Raw genomic sequence first — 18,470 nt, forward strand, 5'->3', positions numbered from 1 at the left:
CTCATCTCTAATGACCCTGGGGTCCAAAGGAAAGCCTGGTGTGTATAAGGCCAGGAAGAAGGATAAAAAAGCAAGAGTCTTTCATTCAGAGACAGTCTTTGAACCAGTGAAATATATTGGTCGAGATTGTCTTTCTTTATGTCACAAAGGACAAAAAGAGAAATAGAAACATGTAATAGGCTAGATTGGGGTGTCATTAAGGGTGCCATCTAGTGAGCCTCCCCCCCCCAAAAAAAAGACCTCTCTTCCTTTTTGCTTTTCTCTCTCATCTTTTCCAATTGTCTAGGTTACCGAATTCTCCAGTCTTCTGGGGACCTTCCTGGACACACATTTCTCTAGAGAGAGAAAGAGGTTAACCCTGACCTAGAATTTTTGCTATGAGCCAAGGAGTTTGGGGAGTCAGGAATTCAGGGCTTCAGAAAAAGGGCAGTGAATGAACAAGAAAACAACATAGAGAAAGAAAAAAATAGATGAATATTAGGTCCAGGAAGAAGTGAGAACTCATTACAAGGACCTTATTCATCCCCAACCAAAGGATGATGAGCCTAAGAAGTAAGCTATAATCTGTTAGATAATTTTAGGATCCTATGAAGCATTGTACTCCTGAGCTAAAAAAAAACCTTAATGATGAGAGGACTAGCTCTGATTTGGATCATTCAGCTTTGTCCCCAAATACACACACCCAAGTACCTGAATTTCAACCACCTTCTTCATCTCATTCTCTCCAGAACCAGGAGAACACCCTTCCCCCATTCTTCACCATGGCAACAACTAGAAGGTCCTTGTGATGTGACCATGATGACTGGCCTGGAGAAAGTCTAGACTAGCCAACATAGAGAACACAATATTTAAATTGGAAAAAGATGAATTTTGACCAGAAGGCAGTGAAGTTTTTGGCAAATTTTTATATGAATGGAGGTCAACACTGGACCCATGGTGGTATACAGACAAAGCAGCCAGCACCTCCCAGCAGCGGGTAATTGGCCCTAGATTTGGGAGAAGATCGAGGGCCATTGGGAAGGTGGTGGGGAATGGAAATGAGAGATAGAGGTCTTTGAAGAATCAAAGATCAAAGGAGATTGAGAAAAGTGGGATTCAGAAAACTGTGATGGAAAAAATTGGGGTAATGTATGGATTTCTGATAAAGATGGGGGAATGGTTAGGAAATAAGGATTGATTGGGCCTAGAAATTAAGTTATGGTTGGAAATGGAAAAAAGTAAAAAGGATTGATATTAATACTACACATTTATAAAGCATTTTAAGGGATGTATGGTTAAAGCTGACATAGGGTCATGGATTGATGGTCCCCAGGAAGGGAATGGGATAGGGGAATGGGGTTTAGAAAGAGACTGGCATAGTTATGGATGTTGAAGTTCTGTTTTTGTATTATCTATCCTATCCCTTGGACAGGAAGAAGTTGTCTGGGATCCATCAAGTCCTATCCACCCACCCTCATATAGAAAGATGGGAGTCTATGAAGCATCCAGTGCCCCAGGATCTTCAAAAAATTCCTCTGGAGGTAACCAGCCTGTTACAGGATCCACATCTTTGCCGGGTCAGGCATATAAAAGAACTCAGTAAGTGCCGAGCTATGTGGAATGGAGGTGGGGTAGGAGGAATGGACAGCAGCCCTATCTCCAGGTCTGACACTAGTTCAGTTCTAACAATGTGGGGGGCTCAGGGTATGTAGTCTGAACAGTTCATCCATTAACCCAGAGGTAGAATTGGGAGGAAGATAGCCCCAAGTACACAAACACATAATACACATATATGTATATGTATATAAAATATGTGTTTATATATAATATATGTATATGTGTGTGCATTGGAAAGGGAGAGGGGGAGCCCCTGTAAAACTCAGTTCCATCTCCTGTGCTAGCTCTAGAAAGACGACCTCCGATCCTGATAGACATGGATGTTCCAGGGCCCACCCAGTACTCTGCACCTGATGTGAGCATCCGGGAGTCTACACCACATCCTCACTACAGCATTAGCTGCAAGACACCCACTCGGGGTATGGCCCCCCTACCCATTCCCAGAACATTTTCCCCCTCCTGAGCAATTCACCCATCTCAAGACATTACTTGTTTTCACCCCTAAACCTTTTGCATGTGGGAAAGGAAAAAATGGTATGCCCTCAGCTGGAGAATAGGGAGTTGAGTGACATTATGGATAGGAAGAGAAAAAAAGCTTTATTCCAAATGTATCATCTGGTAACTTCCAATCCAATCAAATAAGTAGCTTTTGAGTTCCTATTTATGCAAAAGGTACAAAAAAAGGTTTACTTTTATTTAAGCACTGTTAATACACAGATAAAATGGAGAATAAACCTCTAATCTCAAGAAAGGTTTCCCATAGGGGTGGTATATGAGTGAGCCTTTGGGGAAAAGCTAGAGATCTTTAGAAGAAGTGGTGAGGAGCAATTGTATTGGGAGTAATGTAGGAGTTTGGTTTTTTTTGCCCAGGGAATAACCAGGACTCAGAAATGGGAGATGGGATACTATGTGGAATAGGCAGTCTAGTTTGTCTGGGAGAGTGAGATTGTAATGTGCAATGGGTCACTTAACTCCGATTGCCTTGCCAAAAGAGACAGAGACAGAGAGAGACAGAGACAGAGAAAGACAGACAGAGATACACAGAGAGACAGAAGGAAAAAGGAAGGGAGGGGAGGAGGGAGAGAGAGGAAATGAAAATAAGGATGAGGATTGATGAAAATGCTAACTCTGGTTTAGAAAAATAAGCTGGGGCCACGTTGTGTGAAGGGCTTTAAATGAGTTTGTGTTTTAGAGATGTCTAATGGTAACATCAAAGGTTATTGACCTGCAGAATGATACAGAATGATTTGGGAAGATTATTTGGCAGCTGGAAAGGAGAAGGGAAAGCCAGGAGTCCAATGAAAAGACTGTTACAGATCCAGGCAAGAGAGAATGAGATACACCAGTCTAGTGAGCGTAGGAGTAGAGAGAAGGGGAATGAGTGAGGGGATGTCACTAATGTAAAATCAACAATAATTAGCACTGATTGGATATGGCGATAAGGAATGGAAGGAAGATGGTGTCAAGGTTGTGAAACTGGGTGACTGGAAGCAAGTGCTCTTAAATTGTATGGAGGAGTAGGTTCAAGTGGTAGAAATGAAATTCCATTTTTGAATATTTGAAATTTGACACTCCTATGGACCATTGTAGAAATATGAGATTAAATAAGGAGAAAGATTAGGATTGAATAGATTCATTTGAAAATCATCTGCAAAGGTTGATAATTGAACTATGGAAATGGGTATGTAGGGAGAAGGGCAGAGTCTTTGGCTATGTCCATGCATAGAGAATGGGTGAGACTATAATAAGAGTGGTCAACTACATTAGAGAATAATCAGTTGAGTGACATGAGAAATATCTGGAAGTGAGCAGGAGTGAGAATAGTGATCAACACTGTGAAAAACTGCAAAGTGGTCAAGAAGGATGAGGACTGGGGCAGCTCGGTGATGCACTGGATAGAGCCCCAGCCCTGAAGTCAGGAGGACCTGAGTGCAAATCTGACCTTAGACACTGAATACGTCCTGGCTGTGTGATCCTAGGCAAGTCACTTAACCCCAATCGCCTCAGCAAAAAAGAAGAGGAAGAAGAAGAGAGAGAGAGGAAATAAAAATAAAAAGGCTGAGGACTGATGACAATGCTAATTCTTTTTCATGGTCGTCTTGGAGAGAATAGTTTCATTTGGAGGGGTAGGCAAAGCTGGAGACCAGATTGCAAGAAGTAAGTGGGAGGAAAAAAGATAGAAGCAACAAGGGGAGATTACTTTTTTAGATATTTAGCTTTGAACTCCAGGAAAGAGACTATAGAAATTTCCTTTTTCAACTTGAACTTTTGCTTGTACTACATACTAGTTAATGGTTGCTCTGTGGAGGAGGGGGGCAGCGAGAGTAGGAAGAAGTGTTGCCCTTATTCCCTCCACCAGCACCAGCTGCCACAATCGTGGGCATGTCTGATGAGGAAGAGCCTTGGGCAGCAGAGTGGTAGAACAGGATCTGAGATGTGAAAGTTGGTGGGAGTGGGAAAAAACCAGAACTTAGCCCAACACCTCCAACCAGAGAGAAGTGAGGGGATGAGATATGTGTGTGAGGGTGTGTAGGGGGTGACAGAAAGGCACAGATGCTGGCTGGTTTTCTCTCTCTCCTGGCCTATAGGTATAACCCTCACCTCTTGTTCTTGCTACTGGGTGGGAGCTTACTGTGATCACCCCCAGTACCAGGAAGACGCCCCCTCATTTCCTGCTTCTTTCAAAGTTCTCTAGTCCTGGCTGTCCCCTGAGATGGACCTCCCTTGAGGAGGCCATGGCCAAGTGGGCCCAGGACCTGCAGTGACCAAGAGTTAAGGTCCCTCAGAGCCCTCTTTGGAGGAGGGGACAGCTCCCTACACCCTCTCCCATCCCTACCACTGTGCACAGGTACCTATCTCTTTCCCTGTTCAGAGGTTTCCATTGTCCCTGCCCCTGCCCCTTCCTGGTCCCAGCATGGCTGAGCAGCAGCCAGGGTGGTGGGCCTGAGGGAAAGGAAAGGACCGTGTAAAGATGTGTATTCACATCTGCCAGAGGAGCTGGGAATGTCGATTCTTCACCCTAGCCCCTTCCCCTTAACACTTTCCAGCCCCATTTGGTCTTGCCCGCTTGCCCCCCCCTGGTTCCCACCCTCCTCCCTGCCTCCCTCCCCAGCCCCTGCCTCCTGCCTTCTCACTGGGATCTTCTTGACTCCCAACATGCCCTGCAGATGGTGGTGGTCGCAGGGCATGGCAAACAACCTGGTTCCAGAGTGAAAGCCCCTTCACGCAGAAGGCGGACTTCGTCAGGGAGCAGAAGGTACACACGACCTTTTTTTTTCCCTTCTCAGGCCTGGCCCCAGACCCCAGGTTGTACCTTGGACTCTGGTTCTACCCTGGCCCAGCCTCTAGGCCTTTGCTTTGTCCCGTGGTTCTGTACTAAGATCAATGGACTCACCCTCCCAGGTCTTGGCCTAGTTCCCAAACCGGAGACTAGAGGGATTCTTGGCAGCGTGTGTGTGGGTCCAACAGTATGGGATGCTCCCCTGTGCAGGTGGAAGGCAGGTAGAGGGGAAAGGTGGGGGGTGCAGGGGCTCAGACTTCTCTGTGCACAGCTCCAGCCCCAGCACCCATTCTGTTGACCCTTTGTACCCTATCTGGACACCTCTACAGTGGCCATCTCCATTCCACTACACACAGCCCGGCAGTCTGGGACCCCTGCAGCCCAGCCGACCCAGCTTTCCTGCCTTCAGCTTTGGCCACAAGAGGCTGACTACCAAGGCCAGTAAGTGCAGCCCCATGCTGTCCCATGACCCCATCCAATACCCCACCATCATTCTGGTCTGGGGTGGTAGAGGGTCGAAGTTGGGGAAAAGAGGATATACAGGGAAATTAATGCTTTTCCTTCCAGGTCACTCATTATGCTTTATTTCCACAGAGGAAACTCGGCCCAGCCCCAACACCTACAATGTTCTCCCAGGCTTTCAGCTTAAAGGACCTCGATCTCCTGCTTTCTCAATGAGCCGGTCCCATACCTTCAACAGTTGGATCAGTCCTGGTAAGGAGAAGGGTATGTAGTGTTGTCCCCAGGATGAGGAGGAAGTTCTCTGGGGAACCAGTGGTCTGGGGAAGGTCTTAGAATTCAAGTGAGTAATGAGCAATCTGTGAATGAGAAGGGGAGGAGAGCTTTAAAGACTAAGAAACAGAATTGAAATCTTTGGGGGGCAATGAAGGGGATTTGGGAAGACCTCTGAAGACCAAATGGAGAGGGTTTCTGGGACAGAAATAGGAGGCTGGGAATGGAGCTTTAATGTTCTAGTGGGAAGACTGGGGTCTCTGGGTCCAAAAAGAGAGTTTCTAAGATTCACAAAGAAGATGGAACCTTGGGAAGAATTAGGATTTCTGGAGAGTGGGACCTGAGAATGTAGAAAGAAGGTGTGTTGGGGCTAATCAGAGGGTGGCCAGGTTCAAAGTGGTGGGGGGTCGGATTCTGGCATCAGTTCTCCTCCTCCTTATAGCTCATACTCCAGGGCCAGCTGCATACTATGTCGAAGATTCCTACAACTCCCGATTCCCGTCAACCCCTGGAGTTCTCATCCAGGGGGAGCGCAGGCCTAAGCGACATGAGACCGGGCCCTTCTGCACCCTCTAGACCCTGGAACCCCAGGGCCTTCAAAGCGCTCTTGAACCTGGATCCCCCAGTGGCCTGTACTATACATTAGAACTTGGGACTCCCAGGGCCATGGGCTGCTCGATAGAACGCAAAGGTTACAAATTCTCCCTGGGTTTCTTCCGCTCCTCTGAAACCAGAGGCCTCTGTCTCAGCCCCAGGCTTGTCCCCAGCCCAGGCTCCTTGCCTCTCTTGTTATACAGTTATACATTTTGTTTTTTCCTAGATTCTCTATTCCATTCATGGTTTCTATTCCACACACAGACATTCAAAACACACACGACATTCAGAACAAGCAGAATACATAATAACGCTCCCAGTATTATGAGCAAGACTCACACAATTACAAATGCAATATAATACATGAGAACACAAAGTCCTGGGGGCTACTTCCTCCTCACTCTCTCTCTTAGCTCTTTTGCTATTTCATTCTGTCTCTATATTTGTTTTTCTCTCTATCTTACTCTAGCCTTGATCTGTTTCTAAAGCTGAGGGCAGCAGTCTTTCAGGGCTTCAGACCCTCACTGAAGAGCAAAGCTGGGCAACTGCCCCAAAAGATGCTCTAGAACCAAAGGGAGATGGCACAAAGAGGGAGTGGGGCAGGCTTCAGTCAAAGCCAGCAGTCAATGCTATACACTGGGAGGTGCTTTCTTTATGTGAGCAAGGTCCAGCCCAAGACTAAGGCCTTTTTATTTCCCAGTAGCAGATACTAGATCTTTTACCTCTCCTCATGTGATATGGAGTCCTTTCAGTTCAGGAGACAGGTCTCAGGGGAAAGTCAATCAGTTTGGTACTGGCCTCTGGACATCCTTAAGTACTATTTTTGACTTGGCAAGACTCAAGAGTAATCTCCAAACCCCTCGGGGTCCCAGGATGGGTAAATGGGGCTTGGGTTTGCCTAAAGTAAGGGGGAGACCTCTGGCTGAGGGAGTTAGTTGGTAGAAGTTCTGAGCTTTGTGTTAGTGTGTATGCTGTTTGTGTTCAATATTGAGTAAAACACACACCTATCCCCCCAAACTCTCCCTCAGGCATTATGGGATTGCGCTGTCCATAGCCCCATTTAACATTGGCCTAGCCCAGAAAGCTCCGAAATTGACCCAAAAGGCAGCAGGTTTACCTGGCGTAGTGTTGGGTGGAAGCTTTGCTCTCAGCTAACCCAGTCTAGATTTCTTCTAAGGAGTTGTTGGGGTTGGTCTGAGCCATAGGCCTGCTTGGGAGCTTGTTCTGTGGGCAAGAGCCTCCACAGCCCCTACAAGTCCTGGTTCTCCTTTCTCCAGATCTTGATGGTCTGGTCCCTTGTCCGCACTATCCTATCTGGCTGGGGCTGCTGCAGTGTGCTGGGAGCAGGAGTGTTCTGGCTTCGTTGGGGTTGAGTAGGTGGCCGATTTTAAAAAGGTTTAAGAGAGAAGGCAGCATTCGTGTGACAACTTGCCTCTTCTCAGGCCTGACCTCGTCTGCAGACATGTTCTATCCCAGAGTGGGCCATGTCAGCCCTCTCTCAATTCCCAGGATGATGGGGACAATGCTCTGGAACCACTTTATCCCCTCCCACCCTGCATGGTGCCTGCAGGGGCCATGACCATCATTCTCATGCTCCAAGGGAAAAAAGACAAAGTGGACATACTTGGGAGAAATGACATCAAATTCTAAACATGAAATAATCTTTTCCATTTTGGTTTGAACAAGTCATCCTCAGTGAAACCATGACAATGCACTCTGTGTATATCAACTGAGGGGTAAATGGGAGTTAGTTGCATTGTCTATAAAAAAGACAGGGAGGAACCTTTCAGAGGCTCAAACTTTGGGGGCTAATGTGTATCCCCGATAAGTGGTGCTTATAGTAACCATTGCATCATAGATTTTGAGCCAGAAGGAACCTCAGACCATGCAGTCCAATCATTTTACCAAAAAGAAAACAGGCTCAGAGAGATGGTGATTTCAATTACATTAAAGTAGAAGAATGGGGATTTGAGCTCAGCTTGTCAGATACCAGATCCAACATTCTTAACTCCAGATATGTGCTTGAGGTTCATGGGCTGATCCTAGAGTTAGAAAAGAGTGATCCCATTCTCCACACCACTGTTTTAAGAGAACCTTGTCTTCTGATTGATTCTACAATGCTATAGAACTCAGGAAATCATCTACTCTTACTGTGGGAAAGGTCATCTAGTTTAATCCCCTGCATGAGGAAGGACAGCCCTCTCCAATCCCCAGGGAATGGTAACCCAGGCTTTCCCTGAAGACCTTCAGTCCATTCCCCTTTTGCTCCTCTGTAATTACTAAGTTTTTCTTTGCCTTGATTTTTCCATTTGTTTTTGTTCTGCCTTCTGAAGGCCAAGCAGAATCAAGTGAATCCCAGTTCCACATGGCAATCTGAGAGATTTGAAAGCGGGTCCTCCCTCGCTATTGCCTCTCTTCATAGCTTCCGGTTTCCTCACCATCAGGGTCCCCTTCCTCTGGAGGGGTCTCCTTTTGGCCTGGGCAGACTCTGGGCCCCACAGTCCCATGTCCAAGCTCTCTGCATGCCTTTATTTCCCTCAGAAGGCTTCCTTATGGCCAGTCATTGCTCTTTCCAAGTTATTTTTGAAGAGTTCACCTAAATCCTCTTCTACAAGGCCGAGGCTAGAATACCCTCATGTCTTATCTCAGCCTGAAATGCTTGCCTGTCTCCAGATGTCATAGCTCCGCCATCCCATGTCAGTTCTTCCAAGTTGGGGCCTGAGGTCCCAAGTACGACTCTGATCCTTTAGGGGACCAACAATCTAGTGTGACTCAGCTGGCCTGAAAAGCAGCCTCAATTTCCATAGCCCTGGAGTGGCTGGGCCAGCTGGCAGAGTCCTTGGGAGGCACTGTGCCTTTCCGAGCGGGGAGTTTGCAGGATTGTGCTCCCAGACCCACTGTAGGCTGTGGGGTGACTCGGGTCATATGTGCAGTCCTCTGCCAAGAGCTGCAGAAATAAGGTGGCAGGACCACCTGGGGGTGGAGCACTCGAGCTGGGGCCAGAGGCAGGTCCTAAGTGGATATAGGACACTCAGGGAGCTTGACCAGAACCAGGCCTTAGAAACCTCTGGCCCCTTTCCAGCCTAAGCCTCCATGACTCCTGGATGACCTTAAAGGCTGACTCCCCCCACTCATTTCCTAGTTCCAGCTTAGTTTTGCCTTTGAGGTCAGCTCAGACTTAGCATGAACCTATGTGTTCCACTTGGAGAAGTGCTTTTATCTGATTCTCCCTGGGCTATAAATACTTCAGTGCAGGAATGAAGTCATCTTGGGAGTGGCTGGTATGGGGCCGGGAGGGGCCTGGCTTTGGCTCTCCTCCTTATACAGGGACCCACATGAAAAAGCTAGAAAAGGTCTGGTGGGCAGAGAAGACCCAGGGCCTAGACTTAGGCGGTTGAGAGCTGTGTGCAGACTTGGAGGCCATCTCTCAGATGGATATGCAAATAATGCTACCCTGGGCTTCCCTATTCTGTTCCACGGTTAATCCTTTTATCCCACCACACTCCTAACTTCCAGTCTGTCCCTGGGAGAGGGAGGGAGAGGAAGAAAGCGGGGTATCTGGATCATTGTTATAGTGAGATGGCATCATGGATAAAGTGTGTGTGTACATATATATATATATATATGTGTTATATATAATATACACACACATGTGTGTATATGATATAGAGAGTGATAGCTAAAAATAGAGAATAGACTTGTGCTCAGGAAGACCTAAGCTCAAAGCTTGCCTCAGACAAGGGACCTGGAAACAGAAAGAGAAAGGTTCTGGTAGTGGACGGTCAAGCTGGAAAAAGTTCAGGGAAGCAAGACTGCAACCCTGTAAAATTTTGCCTGATCTCGGTGCGGGCCTCATCGTGGGACATGTTTCACCCCAGGGTGGGCTGCCCCAGCCCCCTCTCCATTTCGCTACCACCAAGACTGTCTAGTTACCCTGCCTCCCTCTGGGCCGCAGCTGACTCTCTTCAATGACTTCTGCCTTGGCAGTGTGGAAAACTGTAAGTCCCATGCATCCATGCTCACACACTCTGTATTTCATGCACCTGCACAAACATCTTCATTTAAGATGCACTGGTGCTGTGATGGCTGGCCGAGGTCAAATTTTCTCCCTGTCTGTGGAAAAAAGAGGATGTCGTACTCTAGTCTGGCCCCACAGCTCTAGCATAAACGTAGGAGAGACACAGAGAGATGGGGTGGAGGTAGGCAGAGAAAGGGAGAGAGAAAAAGGAGGGCAAGAAAGGGGGGAAAAAGAGGGAGAGGAGAATATCAAGGAAAGTAGTAGAGCAGGAAGTTGTATGGATTCTGTCAATGAAGGAAGCAAGGACTGAGCCCAGCAGATCAGCAAAGGTGATTGCCTGTCACTTTAGATGTAGGTACTGAAGGAGACAGTCTCCTTAGTGTCTAGAGATAAGAGATTCCTTAGAAGTTAGAAAAAACTGCCAGCAGTTGGATTGGAGTTAAACATTCTCTAGTTTACTTTTCTCCACGACTTTTCCCTTCTTGATGCAGAAGGAATTAATTCCCTGTGGGGTTCAGGTTGGCTTTGCAGGGCCAGGCTTGTGGTTGTCTCCTGAATTGTCAGCAGGGTGGAAAAATATATAACAGCTAATATTTACATAGTTCCCACTATATATGCCTGGTACTATTTAAGCACTATATTATTGCAATCTCAATCCAGGGAGGTAGGTGATATTATCTCCATTTTACAAATATGGAAAGGGAGGCAAACAGTTGTAATTGATCACCCCAGCCCCCTAGAGACCAAGGGGGGAAGTTGCATTTGTGAGGTCCTGGGGAAATATTAGAAACTTAATTATACTGGCAGCCTTCATGGTTCAAAGCATTGTGGTCCCAAAAGTGGGGAGATAAAGATGGAACAAGCATTGTCTGTACTGTTAGGTAGTTTATAGAGAGAAAAGAATATAAAAATCAAGTTTAATTACATTGCAAAGGTATTCTATGCTATGTTAAATACCGAGTGAATGAAATAAATCTATAGGAGTTTAGAAGTGAAGAGATTTTGACAGGTTGGGTGGTTTTGAGAAAGTATGTCTATAATGAGAACATTACACAGTTCCCAAGCCAGCTATCACCCAAGTTTGGAGTATACCTGGTACTTGAACCTAGGATGGAGAAAATACTCAAACAGCACCTCAACCCAAGTCCCTTTAGTCCCTTTACATATGAATTTTGATCTAGACTACTTATTTGGGTATTCTTTACTGTCCCCACCTTTACAAAAAAAAAATGAAAGAAAAAATATGAGGTTCCTCATCTCAGAATTCCAGATCTAGGGGGAACACTTCAGCACTGGCCATCACAAATACCCATCCCCTTCTTCCCCAGCTGGGAAGCCATATATCATTTGGCTGCCTGCTTAGAGCTATCTAGAGACTGCTAACATCTTTCTATAACTTTCAATAAAACCAAACTCAATAAGCCAATGAGACTATTTGTCAGATCTTTGAATTCAGTGCTCAGATTAAGTAGGATTTGGATAGGGAATAGATTTTATACATATGTATAATACATATATTACTAAATATACACATTAATCACATGTGGTCATGTGCAATACACACGTGTGTATATACATTATATACACACTAATCACATGTGATTGTTATATATGCAATACATGCACATATGTGTATATACATGCATACATTGTATATACACTAATCACCTATTGCCATGCACACATGGGTGTATATATACACACTAATCACATATGTGGTTGTCATGTAATACAAGCCTCATCTTAAAGTGGCATGGATATCTAATCTGGAGGATCTAGCCAAGGATGTGCTAGAGCCGCCACCTAGCTAGCTGATTGTTAAATTTTCATAGCATACATTTATACCTTGGTCAACAAAGGCTACAAATTAGGACTTGATTTATTGTTTTGATTATCCATACCTAACAGACGTTTTAATAATGCAGATTAAATCTAAAAGTGTATTTTGTGGATTTTTTTTTCTGGAAAACTGGTTAAACTTTTACCAAAAAAGGGAAAAAAGCCACAGAAAAGAAAAAGCAAAGCAAAAAATGTTGAAAATACTGTGCTTCAATCCACATCTAGTCTCCATGGTTCTCTCTCTGAATGAGGTTGCCATTTTCCATCCCAAATCTGCTGTTTTGAATCACATTATTGAGAAGAGCCAAGTCCATGATATTTGATTGTCACATAATTCTGCTGATACTGTGTACAACGTTCTTGGTTCTGCTTGCTTCATTTGGCATCAGTTCATGTAGACCTTTCCAGGCTTTTCTGATCATCATTTCTTATAGAACAATGATATTCCATTACATTCATATAACTTATTCAGCTATTCCCCAACTGAGGTGCATCTACTCAATTTCCAGTTCCTTGCCCCTACAAAAAGAGCTGTACAAATATGAAAAGAAACTTTTAAATTAAAATTTTTTATATCTATATTTACCTGGCCAGTCATCAGAGCAATAATGAACCTTTAAGAGCATCTATATTTTTGCAGGTGCATGAGATATATATATACTTTGTGCATGTATGTATGTGATATATAGACATTATGTATATATGTATAACAATTTTTTTCTTTTCACATCCTTCTCATTGAAGAAATAAAGAAAAAACTCATTAACAAATATCATAGTCAAACAAAGCAAATCTATGTATTGGCTATGAATAAAAATATGTTTTGTTCTGAACTCTGAATCCATCATCTTTTTGTCAGTAGGTAGGCAGCATATTTCAGACCTGCAGAATCATAGTGGGTCATTGTATTAATCAGAGTTATTCAGTCAAACTTAGGGTTTTTTGTTTTGTTTTGGGTTTTTTGTTTACAATATCATGTAGATTGTTCTCCTGATTCTACTCAAGTCACTCTTCCTCTGTTCTTATAAGTCTCCCCATATTCCTTGAAACTACTTCATTTCTTACAGCACAATAGTATTCTACTCTATTTACATACCATAATTTGTTCAGATATTCCCCAATTGATGAATACTTTAATTGCTTGAGTTATATCTAGCCTTAATGTTGGTAGTCCAGGAATATAATATTTCAGGGCTCAGAATAAACACAAGTCCTGATGACTCTCAAGAGAAGGGTAATTCTTAGTTTGCTATGGATAATTTAACTCCTTCCAATAAATGCTGATTACACAAAAGACTATAGTGAATAGAAAATATATCTCTATCACACAGAGGTTGCAGCTGCTGTTTGTCCTTTGTTCTTGAAGAGGACCAAGGCATCAAGGGGGTGAGCTATGACATGAGTAAAAAGTAAACAAAAACATCCTAAAAGGTGATGAACTCAAGAGTACAAACTGTATTTTATGTATTTTATGGGGAAATATGGCCATTGGAGGAGTTTGTTTTGCTTGACTATATATTTTTTTAATGAAGATTTTGTTTTTCTTGCAGTGAAGGAAGAGGTGGGAGGGAAAGAAAATAAAATGAAATGTAATTTTTAAGAAGTCTGAGCTTGCCTTTCTTGACTGCCTTTCAATTTTCCAGCTATCTTTTTATGTTGACATTGAATGTTCTCTTACCCAATCAGAGGTCACATTTCCCCTAAATGTACAAAGTTGATACTGCTGCTACTCTCATTTGTTCTTCATTTCTGAAGAGATCCATGACACTAGAAGAGATGATATCATGATATGCAAGTGAATTGGATTATGTGATGGAAGGCTGTACAAAGTTACCAGTTTTACTTTCTCCTATGGAGCCATAATTGTCCAGTGGCAAGATATTGATCAGGACAACTGAAAATGGCCCCTCACATACAAAGTGAAGCATGGTTATCAACAAGGGTTGTTCCTTTTTTTTTTTTTTTTAAGCTTTTTATTTTCAAAATATATGCATGTATTGTTCTGTAAGAAATGACCAGCAGGATGATTTCAGAGATGCCTGGAGAGACTTACATGAACTGATGCTAAGTGAAGTGATGCTACATGAAGTGATGCTAAGGAGATAATTATACACGGCAACAAGAAGACTATACGATGACCAATTCTGATGGGTGTGGCTCTCTTCAACAATGAATTAATTCAGACCAGTTCCAATTGTTCAGTGACAAAGAGAGCCATCTACACCCAGAGAGAGGACTATGGGAACTGAGTATGGACCACAACATAGCATTCTCACTGTTTGTTATTTGCTTGCATTTTGTTTTTCAGTTTTTCTTTTTCTTCCTTCTTGATCTGATTTTTCTTGTGCAGCAAGACAACTGTTGTAAACATATATTGGATCTAACATGTATTTCAACATATTTAACATGTATTGGACTACCTGTTAGGGGAGGGAGTGGAGAGAAAGAAGGGAAAATTTGGAACAAAAGGTTTTTTAAGGGTCAATGTTGGAAAAATTACCCATGCATATGTTTTGTAAATAAAAAGCTTTAATAATATATATATATGCATAATTTTCAGCATTCTTTTTTTTTTGGTACATATAGATACTTTTTTTTTAAAAATAATTATAACTTTTTATTGACAGGACCCATGCCTGGATAATTTTTTACAACATTATCCCTTGCACTCACTTCTCTTCCGACTTTTCCCCTCCCTCCCTCCACTCCCTTCCCCAGATGGCAAGCAGTCCTATACATGTTATATATAGCATTCACTTTTACAAAACTTTGTGTTTCAAAATTTTTCTCTCTCCCTTGCTCCCACTCCCCCCCTTACATAGCAACTAATCCAATATATATTAAACATTTGCAATTCTTCAATACATATTTCCACAATTATGCACAAGAAAGTACAAAATGAAAAAGGAAAAAATGAAAAAGAAAAAAAGCAAGCAAACAACAAAAAAAGTGAAAATACTATGTTATGATTCACACTCAGTCCCCACAGTCCTTTCTCTGAGTGCAGAAGGCTTTCTCCACAAGTCCATTGGAACTGGCCTGAATCACCTCACTGTTGAAAAGAGCCTTGCCCCTCACATTTGATCATCATATACTCTTTTTATTGCTCTGTGTACGATGATCTGGTTCTACTCACTTCACAGCATCAGTTCATGTAGGTCTCTCCAAACCTCGCTGAAATTATCCTTCTGATCATTTCTTATAGAACAATAGTATTCCATAACATTCATATACCATAACTTATTTAGCCATCCTCCTATTGATAGGTATCCATTCAGTTTCCCAGTTTCTAGCCACTACAAAAAAGGCTGCTACCAACATTTTTACACATATGGATCCCTTTCCCTTTTTTTTTTTTTTTTTTTTTATCATCTCTGACAAGGGTTGTTCTTAAGAGCACAGCTGAAAGCTTGGGATAAAGTCATATCAGAGAAGGAAGAAGAAGCTACCAGATCAGATACAGCATTAATAAAGGCGAAAAAGTGGGAATGAACTAGATTCATGTAGTGAAGCATCAGAAGCTAAAGTTGGAAAGGCACAGTGTGACCTGAGCTTCATGAATAATAATGTCAAAATGTTATAGGGTGTTAAATTTAGGATAGTTTTCAACTTACATTTGAATGCAAGTCTTGACTATAAAGGTGGGGAAGACTATAAAGTAGGAGCTACCAGAATTGAGAAAAAGCTAGGCTTTCTTTTGGCATGTCCAGGAATGCAGGGATAGAGGCTGAGTAGGCTCATTGCCAGTAAGGGAAAGAGTGAGGGTTAAAAGAAAAAAATTAATAATTAAGGAAAATTCACTAATCTGGGATATTCCAGATTTGCCAAAATATTTCCTCAGGTAACAACAAACTTTACAAGTTAGGTTGAAGCTTTAGTTCTAAAATTATTTCTAAGAGTTGATGAGTCACTTATGAACAATTTTAAAAAAGTGGGATTGCCAGCATTCTTCATTTTATGCAAAATAATTTCCATAGAGAAAACCCCAACTTCATAATGGAAGGGAAGCTCTATTCCCGCAAAAAATTAATTTCTCCAGTGTACTATGGTTGAACACTTCTGTTGTAGTGTTCCGACTTTTCCCCTCCCTCCCTCTACCCCCTTCCCCAGATGGCAAACAGTCCTATACATGTTATATATAGCATTCACTCTTTTTTTTTTTTTTTTTTTTTTTTTTTTTTTTAGTTTAAAAGATTTTATTTCTGTTGGATTTAACCTTGAAAGGACAGGTATTGTATAGCCTCTTTCAACCTTTCTGTTGAAGTTTCTAAAAATCATGACAATTAATACCCAAAAGGAAAAGATCATTTTTTTTTTCTGGGAGGTAAACAGAGTAGGTGACCATATAGCATTCACTCTTACAAAACTTTGTGTTTCAAAATTTTTCTCTCTCCCTTGCTCCCACTCCCTCCCTTACATAGCAACTTATCCAATATATTAAACATTTTCAATTCTTCAATACATATTTCCACAATTATGCACAAGAAAGTACAAAATGAAAAAGAAAAAGATTGACATAGTTTCTAGATAATTAATCATTCATCATGCTAACAATATTTGATGAAAGGGGTTAGTGGCACTTTGGAATGCTAAAGACCCCTCATGAAACCCAGTCAACATTTATATGCCTTAAGGGTAGCAATTAAATCTGATTGATTAGCAAGTATTGAATGAATATTAAAATGAAAGGTAGACCTATTCTAATGAGGGTTTGTGGAATATGATTGATTATGTCGGGACATATAATCCAGCCAGTCTGGCTTATGGCAAAACACTATAAAATTCTTCATATTCTTTGATCCAGCAACACCACTATTAGATCTGTATCCCAAAGAGACTAAAGAAAAGAGAAAAGGACTTACATGAATAAAAACACTTATATTGGCTTTTTTTTTATGGTGACAAAGAATTGGAAATTGAGAGATACATATTTTTGGGGGAAGCGACAACAAGCTGTGGTACATGATTGTGTTGGAATACTATTTGTGCTATAAGAAATGAGAGTTGGTTTTAGAAAAACTTGGGAAGACATAAATGAATAGATACAAAGTAAAGTGAGCAGAACCAGAACACTATACAATAATAGCAGTATTGTAAGGATGATTAATTGTGAAAGACTTGGTTAATCTGATCCAGATAATGATTCAAGAGAATTCCAAAGGACTCATCATGAAAAATGCTATCTACCACCAGAGAGAGAACTGAATAGAAAAGAACTCTGAATGCAGATTGAAGCACATTTTTTTATATTTTTCTTGTTTGTGCTTAAAGTATGTGCTTTCTTTTATAACAGAGCTAATATGGAAACATATTTTGCATGACCACATGTATAATTGATATCATATTGCTTACCTTCTCAAGGGATGGGGGGAGGGAGAGAATTTGGAACCCAAAGTTTTTAAAAATGAATGTTAAAAAGTTGTTTATGCATTATGGCATATTATTGTTCTGTAAGAAATGACCAGCAGGATGAATCACAGAGAGGACTGGCGAGACTTACATGAACTGATGCTGAGTGAAATGAGCAGAACCAGGAGATCATTATATACCTCAACAACGATACTGTTTGAGGATGTATTCTGATGGAAGTGGATTTCTTCGATAAAGAGAGCTAATTCAGTTTCAATAGATCAAGGGCGGACAGAAGCAGCTACACCCAAAGAAAGAACACTGGGAAATGATTATAAACTGCTTGCATTTCTGTTTTTCTTCTCGGGTTTTTTATACCTTCTGAATCCAATTCTCCCTGTGCAACAAGAGAACTGTTCAGTTCTGCACACATATATTGTATCTAGGATATACTGTAACCTATTTAACATGTAAAGGACTGCTTGCCATCTGAGGGAGGGCGTAGAGGAAGGAAGGGGAAAAATCGGAACAGAAGTAAGTGCAAGGGATAATGCTGTAAAAAACTACCCTGGCATGGGGTCTGTCAATAAAAAGTTTTTAAAAATTAAAAAAAATTTTTAAAAGTTGTTTATGTGTACTTAGGAAATAATAAAATAAAAATATATTTTAAAAAGATATCTCCATATTCACACTTTTTATTTGCTTCATTCCCTTGCTATTCTTTCCAGGATCTTCCTGGAATCACAGAAACATCTCTATTCCTTAGGGATCAGCTGAAAATACAGCCAGAGTTCTCAAAATTTTGCTCCTGTTCTTTTTTTAACTTAAGTACTTGTGTAAGGGCAATTAAGAATTTGAAGTATATCCTTGAACTTTATAGATCAACATAGTGGAGGTTAGCCAAACTACTCCTTGATAAGATTCTGGGGCACATCTGATTCACAGTCCATACAGTTGATAAAATATTTTTCTAAAGTATGGTACTCTTCTTCTTAAGAATTTTTAGTGGCTTCCTATTACCTGTGGGATAAAATATAATTTCCCTTAGCTTGACGTTAAAGC

At 41.9% G+C, this 18,470-nt stretch overlaps 1 protein-coding gene across 1 annotated transcript; it reads left to right on the forward strand.

Moving 5' to 3' along the window:
• Nucleotides 1-132: 132 nt before the first annotated feature.
• STPG3 (sperm-tail PG-rich repeat containing 3) lies at nucleotides 133-16,202 on the forward strand. The gene is made up of 8 exons (XM_051976903.1): nucleotides 133-552; nucleotides 729-976; nucleotides 1,412-1,578; nucleotides 1,881-2,015; nucleotides 4,764-4,852; nucleotides 5,233-5,317; nucleotides 5,471-5,590; nucleotides 6,051-16,202. Exons 2-8 carry the CDS (start codon nucleotides 864-866, stop codon nucleotides 6,182-6,184), a joined length of 843 nt encoding a protein of 280 aa, XP_051832863.1. The 5' UTR covers nucleotides 133-552; nucleotides 729-863; the 3' UTR covers nucleotides 6,185-16,202.
• Nucleotides 16,203-18,470: the final 2,268 nt, after the last annotated feature.

The sequence above is a fragment of the Antechinus flavipes genome, chromosome 2 (assembly GCF_016432865.1).
Source record: "Antechinus flavipes isolate AdamAnt ecotype Samford, QLD, Australia chromosome 2, AdamAnt_v2, whole genome shotgun sequence".
Classification (NCBI taxonomy): domain Eukaryota; kingdom Metazoa; phylum Chordata; class Mammalia; order Dasyuromorphia; family Dasyuridae; genus Antechinus; species Antechinus flavipes.

Bases quoted from the DNA above. Each gene is read 5' to 3' on its own strand.
- STPG3 (XM_051976903.1), top strand. From the start codon at position 864: ATGAATTTTGACCAGAAGGCAGTGAAGTTTTTGGCAAATTTTTATATG. The intron at 977-1,411 runs GTAATTGGCCCT...TCCCTTGGACAG, and splicing joins CCAGCACCTCCCAGCAGCGG to GAAGAAGTTGTCTGGGATCC. The intron at 2,016-4,763 runs GTATGGCCCCCC...CATGCCCTGCAG, and splicing joins CTGCAAGACACCCACTCGGG to ATGGTGGTGGTCGCAGGGCA.